Raw genomic sequence first — 9,459 nt, forward strand, 5'->3', positions numbered from 1 at the left:
CATCAGGCAGTCCTTGACTTACGACCACAATTGCATCCAACATTTCCATTGCTATGTGAGACAGTTGTTAAATGAACCACGGCAGTTGTTAAATTAGAAACATGGTTGTTAAGTGAATCTGGCTGTTGTGGCCTGTCAGCCGCCGGATCAGAGGAGGAGGAGGAGGAGGGATGGGAGTCAGGGTCAGCATCAAGGCAACCAGAGAGCTCCGAGGGGGAAGAGGGAATGGAGGTGGCAGAGAGAGAGAGAGAGACAGAGGCAGAGCCTGGGCCGTCCGTCAGCCCTCAGATGGAGAGTCAACAGCCCCAGGTCTGGAGGTGGCTGATGAGGAGGAGGAACAGCTGGGTCCAGTGCCTGACGCACAGATGGCAGAGGAGAGGAGAACAGTGGAAATCTATGGGCCGGTCCTTGGGACGGAGGAGCCACCGCTGCTAACAAAGCCCCTCCCTAGCTCTGGGGATAAAAGGCAGGGGGCGGAGATGAATAGATATGGCAGACAACTATTCAACTCCCTGCCGGACAGACTTATTAGCCTACGGTGAGAGAGAAACTTTTTGCCGGAGCTGCTGACGCTCCTTATAAAGGAATCATTGCTTCAACTTCAGAGGGTTTCTCGTGTTTGGGGAGCTGGTCAGAACAATCTGCTTCCCTATTGGTCAGAAGGTTGCCAAAAGGGATGCTGCGACCGTCATAAATATGAACAATTGATAAGCATCTGAATTTTGATCACGTGCTGCAACGGTCATTAAGTGTGGAAAAACGGTCCTAAGTCACTTCTTTCCAGCCACGTTGTAACGTCGATGGCTGCAAATGTTCCCAGTTTCTCTCTTTCTTGAGCTGAAATGGGCAATTTAGCCCACTGATCGGTGCTGACACCAAAGAAAAATGTGTATTTTTGAAGGTAAAACTTCCTGCCGGCTCCCCTTTCCTTCCCGCTCGCTCAAGAGTTCCTGTTCTGCCCCAGCTACGGACCCCAAAGAACGCAGCACACACAAACTCTATACAAAGCTTATTTTACTCAAATAACTCAGTCTTTATCAACCAAAGGCTGTTAATAAACTGTCTTAACAACCTACCAGAATTCTAAGATAAGGTAATCACAGTCTTACTAGAGTTGGCAGAAAGCCCAGAAGCAATTTTGCAGAGAATCCAGACATGAAGGAGAATGAACTAAAGTTGTTCCCTACAGCTTGCTGCAAGTGGTATTCCTCCTTAAATAGGCTAAGGGAGTGGCCAATTAGCCCCAAGCCTTACTCTTGAGGAGACCTCCTCCTGAGGAGCCACTCCTGCATTTTGGCAGCTCTGCGCACCCGTGCATTGAAAAGAGGCTCCTCCTCTTCGTCCTCTTCACTTAAAGGAGCTTCTGAAGGTTCTGAAGGCCCTGGCTGAATCTCCGCCTCTGGCACCACATCTTCTCTAGCCTCCTCACTGTCCGACTCGAGTGCCAGCTGCACAGGCTGCTGGCGCAGCACCATACCAGCCTCCTTGCTGTCGGAATCAGCTACTAGCTGCACAGGCTGCTGACGGGCCACAACAGTTCCTCCCGAGAGCTTCTGCCTTCCCCTTTTTCCTTACCTCCGGATCCCAGGAATCGTTTCCCTTCTTGGACCACCGGGTACTTGGCTTCCAACCTCCGGTCCGGATAGATGAGCGTCTCCGATGAAAAGACAACTTTGGACTTGGCCTGCTTGAACTTCTTCAGGACTTCTGCGGGCCCTGAAGCAAAGATGACGTCATAGCTGCAAGAGGAGAAGAAGAGACATCCGAAGCAGTGGTGAAATCTGAACCGGTTTGCTACCAGTTTGATGGCCGCGCATGCGTGCTGCACGCCAAGCCCGTGCTGTGTGCACACATGCACAATTTGCACCAAACATGCACTGCGTGCGCATCAGTCGTGAAATCTAAAATGTCTTACTACCAGTTCTCTGGGCGTGGCTTGGTGGGAGGTGGTAATGTGACTGAGTGGATGTGGCCAATTTTTTTTTTTTACTTTTAAAAGCATTTTTTCTACCACCTCTTCGGTGAAGAGGTTGTAAAAAAATGCTTTCAAAAGGCTCTGACGATCCCAGCTGAGTTGCCTGATCGGCAGAGGCTTTTTAAAAAACTCAGCTGGGATCGTCAGAGGCATTTAAAAGAAAAAAAGGGTTTTTTTTTTCTTTTAAATGCCTCTGACGATCCAAGCTGAACCCCGCGATCATCAGAAGCTTTTTTTTTTTTTACTTTTAAAAGCATTTTTTCGGCCGAAGAGGTTGTAGAAAAAATGCTTTTAAAAGTAAAAAAAAAAGCCTCTGATAATTGTGCGGCTCAGCTGGGCATGGGGGGTGGGGGCAGGGATTTTTGCTACCGGTTCTCCGAACCACCTGCCGCCATCGCTACCGGATCGGGTGATCCGGTCCAAACCGAGAGCATTTCACCCCTGGTGCGCATGCGCAGTACAGGCCAAAAGCAGGCTTGGGAAGGTAAGTAGAACAGCGGGGGCGGGAGGGGGGAAATCAGCTGTGGTGCACGATCTTGGGAACCTTTTAAAAAACTTTTCTAAAGCATTTTTTACTACCGGTTCGGGCGAATAGGTTAGTAAAAAAATTGCTTTTAAAAAGTAAAAAAAGAAAATGGTTCCGACGATTTCAGCTGTGCCACGCGATTATCCGAGACTTTTTTTTTTTACTTTTTTAAAGCATTTTTTTACTACCTATTCGCCTGAACCGGTAGTAAAAAAATGCTTTAAAAAAGTTTTTTAAAAAAGTTCCGACGATCAGCTGAGCGACGCACGATCGTCAGAACTTTTTTTAAAAAACTTTTTAAAGCATTATTTTTACTACCGGTAGTAAAAAAAATTGCTTAAAAAAAGTAAAAAAAAAAGTCTCGGACAATCGCGTGGCACAACTGTGATCGTTGGAACAATTTTTTTTACATTTTTTTACTACCGGTTCGGGCTAACCGGCCCGAACCAGTAGCATTTTACCCCTGATCTGAAGGGAAATTTACCCCGCAAAGAAAGAAACAGGGGAATAATCAAGAAATAGCAAATGAAACCTCTCAATTTTAAGATCGTTATCCTTTTGCATTCCATTTTTTTCCCCTCTCTCCAAGATGGAGATTCTGCGGTTGAGCTGCCATCATTACCATCATTGAAATGAACTTGTTTCAAACACGTCATTGGGACAATTGTCCGCAGTGTGAAACGAAGTTAACACAAAAAAATCATAGTTAAGCAGTAACCAAAATACAGGTTTTCCTCGACTTAACAACCATTCGTTTAGTGACTGTCCAAAGTTACGACAGCACTGAGAAAAGTGACTTATGACCGTTTTTCACACTGACGGCCTCTGTAGCCATCCTCATGATCGTGTGATCAAAATTCAGACAGAACAGAATAAAATTACAGAGTTGGAAGGGACCTTAGAGGTCTTCTAGTCCAACCCCCTGCTTAGGCAGGAAACCCGACAAATGGTTATTCAATCTCTTCTTAAAAACTTCCAGTGTTGGAGCATTCACAACTTCTAAAGGCAAATTGTTTCACTGATTAATTGTTCTAACTTTCAGGAATTTTCTCCTTAGTTCTAAGTTGCTTCTCTCCTTGATTAGTTTCCACCCATAGCTTCTTGTCCTGCCCTCAGGTGCTTTGGAGAATAGCTTGACTCCCTCTTCTTTGTGGAAGCCCCTGAGATACTGGAACACTGCTATCATGACGCTTGTCCCCTGGTTCATATTTATGACCATCGCTGCTGTTAGAAAATGGCTATTCGTCTAACCAGTTGGGTCAGCCAATATATAAACTATCAATACATGTTTGTCAAAAAGATATTATATTGCTTTAAGACTGTATTGCATCATCCTGTATCCTGATTTGCTAAACTCTGCAGCCAATGTACTTAAGGGGAAGCCTGAATCATGGCTAGAGAACACTACACCATTTTATCTGCTTATTTGCTGTTACTCTCTACTTGGTCTCTCTGCATGATCACTGTTTGAAAATTGCTACTTGTAGTTTTCTACTATTTATTGAATGTTTTAATACTGAACTTGTTCCTGTTTGAAACTCAAGAAGAACTGTTTTATCGTGTAATGACAACAACTGGTAAGAAGACTTTGTACTTGGAATATCCCTGAATTGATATTTTAACTATCACCTTTTCTGTGACTTGGATTGTTTTTGGATTTTGCTTTACTTTTTCCTAAAAGTAAAAGACTACCACAACTCAGTGTTTCAGTATGTTAACTGTGATTATTCATAAACACTCTCAGCTGTTTTCATGTGCATACTCAAGGGGTACTCTGCTCAATAACCCATAACATCAGTTATGAGCCAAGAATATCCTTAACAACTACGTCCCAAGGTCATGCAATCCCCTTTTGTGACCTTCTAACAAGCAAAATCAACGGGGAAGCCAGCTTCACTTAACAGCTATGCTACTGACTTATCAACCGCCATGATTCACTTAACAACGGCGGCAGAAAAGGTCGTTTAAAAAGGACAAAACACACTTAGCAAATGTCTCACTTCACAAACAGATATTTTGGGCTCAGTTGTGGTCGTAAGTAAAGGACTATCTGTATTCAGCTCCTCTAAATACAGATAGGAATCTCCCAGCTCATGTTTGTTCTGCTTAGCCGGGAATTACCTCTCGGTGAAAAGAACCACCAAATCTTCTTTATCTGCATACGCTTCCAAAGCCGATTTCAAAAGACGGATCTTCTGTCCCCCTGCTGTTCCCTGGTCCTCTCGGTCATGCCATTCTTCGCCAAGTCCCAGAACCTGGACGGATCAAAGGCAATTTTGACTTTGACAAAGTTTCAAACCACTTTGTTCCCTCTAAACTGAACTGAAGGGAACAACTATAGAATAGAATAGAATAGAATAGAATAGAATAGAATAGAATAGAATAGAATAGAATAGAATAGAATAGAATAGAATAGAATAGAATAGAGCCTTGGTAGTACAGTGGTCTAAAGCACCCCGTTATTAAAACCAGCTGCCTGCAATTACTTCAGGTTCGAATCTCGCCAGGCTCAAGGTTGACTCAGCCTTCCATCCTTTCTAAGGTTTGTGGGGGCAATAAGCTGACTTTGTATGAATATACAAAAGGATGAAGGCTATTATAAATCAAATTTAAAAAAAAAATAGAATAGAATAAATGGAATGGAATGGAATAGAAAATACGGAATGGAATGGAATAGAATAGAATAGAATAGAATAGAATAGAATAGAATAGAATAGAATAGAATAGAATAGAATAGTGGAATGAAGAATAGAACAGAACAGAATAGAAAATATGGAATGGAAAATACGGAATAGAATAGAATAGAATAGAATAGAATAGAATAGAATAGAATAGAATAGAATAGAATAGAATAGAATAACAGAGTTGGAAGGGACCTTGGAGGTCTTCTAGTCCAACCCCCTGCTTAGGCAGGAAACCCTACACCACTTCAGACAAATGGTTATCCAACCTCTTTTTAAAAACTTCCAGTGTTGGAGCATTCACAGTTTCTGAAGTTCTGTTCCACTGATTGATTGTTCTCCCTGTCAGGAAATTTCTCCTTAGTTCCAAGTTGCTTCTCTCCTTGATTAATTTCCACCCATTGCTTCTTGTCCTGCACTCAGGTGCTTTGGAGAATAGCTTGGCTCCCTCTTCTTTGGGGCAGCCCCTGAGATATCGGAAGACTGCTATCATGTCTCCCCTAATCCTTGTTTTCATTAAACTAGCCATGCCCAGTTCCTGCAACCGTTCTTCATATGTTTTAGCCTCCAGTCCCCTAATCCTCTTTGTTGCTCAACTCTGCGCTCTTTCTAGAGTCTCCACATCTTTTTTACATCGCGGCGACCAAAACTGGATGCAGGATTCCAAGTGTAACCTTACAACTAACATCTTGTTTAGCAAATGACTTTCACTGTGCTGGGAGGGGTTTTTTTTTACACAGACATTTACAGTCTCAACTATAAGATTCCCAAATATTATATTAACCCACTTAATAAGTTTGTGCTTTGAGGTACAATAAAGAAAGAAAAATAATTAGCAGCTAAGAGCTGTCGAAACAACTAACATTATGACAAACTCATGGACCGACATTAAGAAATTATGCAATATATGCTGCCTGCTTTTTGCCCCATGCTTTTCGAAAGGGTGGGTTTTAAAATTCGAGGAAATGCAGGGAGTTCTGAATTAAGAATTGGATTTTGTCTCGAAACAACCTGGGATCTTTATTCCAATTAGTCATTTGCACTACCTTGAGATTATAGTTAAAAACCTGGGCTGAACTTCTGAAACGTTTGAAGCCTTCCGTCTCCTTGGTGGCCACAGCGAAGACCAATAAATTATCTGGATGGATGAAAAAAAAAAAAAGAATCAGACATACATCCCCCCCAATTATCCTCAATTGCTACAAATTCCCACATTCCCCAATCACTGCAACTTTTTTTTTTTATATAAATGCATTCTCAAGAGACGCAACTTAGTTCTAAAACCCAGGCTGCGAATGGAAAGATTCCCATATTTATTTCGTAAACTTTTCCCATTTCAAGGGTGGGGGAAAAAAATCTGTTATTTGTGAACTGGGAAAGAGACAGTCTGGGGAAAAAATAAATCTCACCTCTTTTTTTAATGAACAAATAGCTCAGCCTTCAAACAATATTTCCCCGCTCCCCCACTCCCTAAATATTGACATTTTTCCAACACCCACGTACGTGTGGGACGTGAGTTTAAATGAGTCGGAAATGGGTGCCCGAATTTCGCCTGAATCCTTCTCTCCCAGCATGTTCACATGTCACAAAACCGGCCTGGGATTGATAAGCAAATAAGCAAAGCAGCTGAAATGTAATTTATTATAATCCCTCTCGGGTTTTTGCTGGCATGGCAGGGGAAAACAGCATGCCGAAAACTTTTCGGAAATATGGGAGGGCAAGCCTTCATTCACAAGAGCTTGCTCGGATGCCTTCAGGCCTGTGTGAAATACACACACTGCTGGGAAACTTCTTGCAAACCTCACATCAAAAGCATGCCAGAAGGGCAATTCCTAACCCTGTTTGAGAAAGAGAAAGTTTATATCCTGATTTATATCCAGAGAAGGGAAGGGATTAGATCCTGATTTATATCGTGCTGCTTGCAGAAGATTCCCCCCCACCACGTAAACGATGAAAGGATCGAGGCTATTTGATTTGCCATGATCCACCGCAATCGAGCGAGACAGATTGGACCGGAAAAATTCATCTGGACCTCAGGAAAAGGTTGACACTTTTGAATAAAATCTGTTTGCCTGAAAAGAGGCTCCTCCTGATTTCTTGCTACTAGAGATTTAAGAAAGACTTGCCAAACCGAGCAAGAACGCACAACTTAGGATAGTTTTTTAAAAGAACTATTTTTTTGAGAGAAAAAGAAGGGGGGGAAAAAAGCAGAAAGGGAGATTTTAAAAAAAAAAACACACAAGATTGGGATGTGCCGAGCGAGCCAATTATGACGATCACAAACCAGCCCAAGTGAAATTGGACCAGTAAGGCATCCTGATTCTCATCCTTTCTCCTTCCCAAGGGAAAAAAAAGCTCCCTCGGAGGATTTTGGAGAAAGAAAAACTTCCAAGCCAGTTGTCCCCAAACTTTTCAAAACCACCAACCAGTGATGGGGATGGCTGCCGAGAGCGCACTGCAAGAAACTTGGTTGTGCACAAACACAACAGCTCACACACACACACACACACACACATTCCTTAGCTTACCGTCCTCTGCTGTGTGGCTCTCACCCTCCAGGGACGTTAGGAAAAGTAAAAGGAGCAGGAGGGATGATGGGGACATGGTGTGGGTAGACTTCGAGGAGGGGATCCCACTTTGTGAAGCCAGCTGTTGGGAGAAAGGCTTGGAGGCTTTGCTTGGGAAGGAAGCCCCTCCTTGCCAGCCGGTGGGGGGGGCGGTTTGATGTGCCACGCAATGAACACGCCTCCCCCCCCCAAGTTTGGGGAGGAAGGGAGGGAAGCAGGCCTCCTCCTCCTCTTCCCTCTGCTCCTCTCTCAGCCAACTCAGGAAGCTCAAACTGTACACTGAGAGCGTATGCACCAAAGACAAATTCCTTGTGTGTCCAATCACACTTGGCCAATAAAGAATTCAATTCAATTCAATTCAATTCAATTCAATTCTATTCTATTCCATTCTATTCTATTCTGTTCCCTATTCTTCTTATTCTATTCTATTCTGTACTTTCTATTCTATTCTATATTATTCTATTCTATTCTTCATTCCACTATTATATTCTGTACTTTCTATTCTATTCTATTCTATTCTTCATTCCACTATTCTATTCTATTCTATTCTATTCTATTCTATTCTATTCTATTCTTCATTCCTCTATTCTATTCTATTCTATTCTATTCTATTCTATTCTTATTCTATTCTGTTCCCTATTCTTCTTATTCTATTCTATTCTATTCTTTTTCTATTCTATTCTATTCCCTATTCTATTCTATTCTATTCTATTCTATTCTATTCTATTCTATTCTTATTCTATTCTGTTCCCTATTCTTCTTATTCTCTTCTCTTCTTCTTCTCTTCTGTTCCCTATTCTTCTTATTCTCTTCTCTTTTCTTCTCTTCTATTCTTATACTATTCCCTATTCTTCTTATTCTATTCTATTCTATTCTTATTCTATTCTATTCCCTATTCTTATTCTATTCTGTTCCCTATTCTTCTTATTTTATTCTGTTCCCTATTCTTATTCTATTCTATTTTTATTCTATTCTGTTCCCTATTCTTCCTATTCTATTCTATTCTTATTCTATTCTGTTCCCTATTCTTCTTATTCTCTTCTATTCTCTTCTTCTCTTCTCTTCTTATTCTATTCTGTTCCCTATTCTTCTTATTCTATTCTATTCTTATTCTATTCTATTCTATTCCCTATTCTTATTCTATTCTGTTCCCTATTCTTCTTATTCTATTCTATTCTTATTCTATTCTGTTCCCTATTCTATTCTATTCTTATTCTATTCTGTTCCCTATTCTTCTTATTCTATTCTATTCCCATTCTTTTTCTATTCTATTCTATTCTATTCCCTATTCTTCCTATTCTATTCTATTCCCTATTCTTATTCTATTCTGTTCCCTATTCTTCTTATTCTATTCTATTCTTATTCTATTCTGTTCCCTATTCTTCCTATTCTATTCTATTCTATTCTATTCTATTCTATTCTATTCTATTCTATTCTATTCTATTCTATTCTTATTCTATTCTGTTCCCTATTCTATTCTATTCTATTCTATTCTATTCTATTCTATTCTATTCTATTCTTTTTCTATTCTATTCTATTCCCTAGTCTTCCTATTCTATTCTATTCTATTCTTATTCTATTCTGTTCCCTATTCTTCTTATTCTCTTCTCTTCTTATTCTCTTCTGTTCCCTATTCTTCTTCTTCTATTCTATTCTTCTTCTATTCTATTCCCTATTCTTATTCTATTCTGTTCCCTATTCTTATTTTAT

The 9,459-nt window shown here is 40.9% G+C and overlaps 1 protein-coding gene across 1 annotated transcript in view; it reads right to left on the minus strand.

The window, feature by feature from the left end:
- Window positions 1-7,786, minus strand: part of PLOD1 (procollagen-lysine,2-oxoglutarate 5-dioxygenase 1) — a 30,930-nt gene extending 23,144 nt beyond the window's left edge. Inside the window, exons 1-4 of the mRNA XM_070955979.1 lie at window positions 7,711-7,786; window positions 6,229-6,320; window positions 4,623-4,756; window positions 1,576-1,739 (exon numbers count right to left, since the gene is read on the minus strand). Coding sequence (XP_070812080.1) covers window positions 1,576-1,739; window positions 4,623-4,756; window positions 6,229-6,320; window positions 7,711-7,786 — 466 coding nt within the window. The remainder of the gene's footprint in view (window positions 1-1,575; window positions 1,740-4,622; window positions 4,757-6,228; window positions 6,321-7,710) is intronic.
- Between the last annotated feature and the right edge of the window lie 1,673 nt (window positions 7,787-9,459).

The sequence above is a fragment of the Pituophis catenifer genome, unplaced genomic scaffold (assembly GCF_029215685.1).
Source record: "Pituophis catenifer annectens isolate HBS135680 unplaced genomic scaffold, rPitCat1.0.hap2 SCAF_18, whole genome shotgun sequence".
NCBI lineage: Eukaryota > Metazoa > Chordata > Lepidosauria > Squamata > Colubridae > Pituophis > Pituophis catenifer.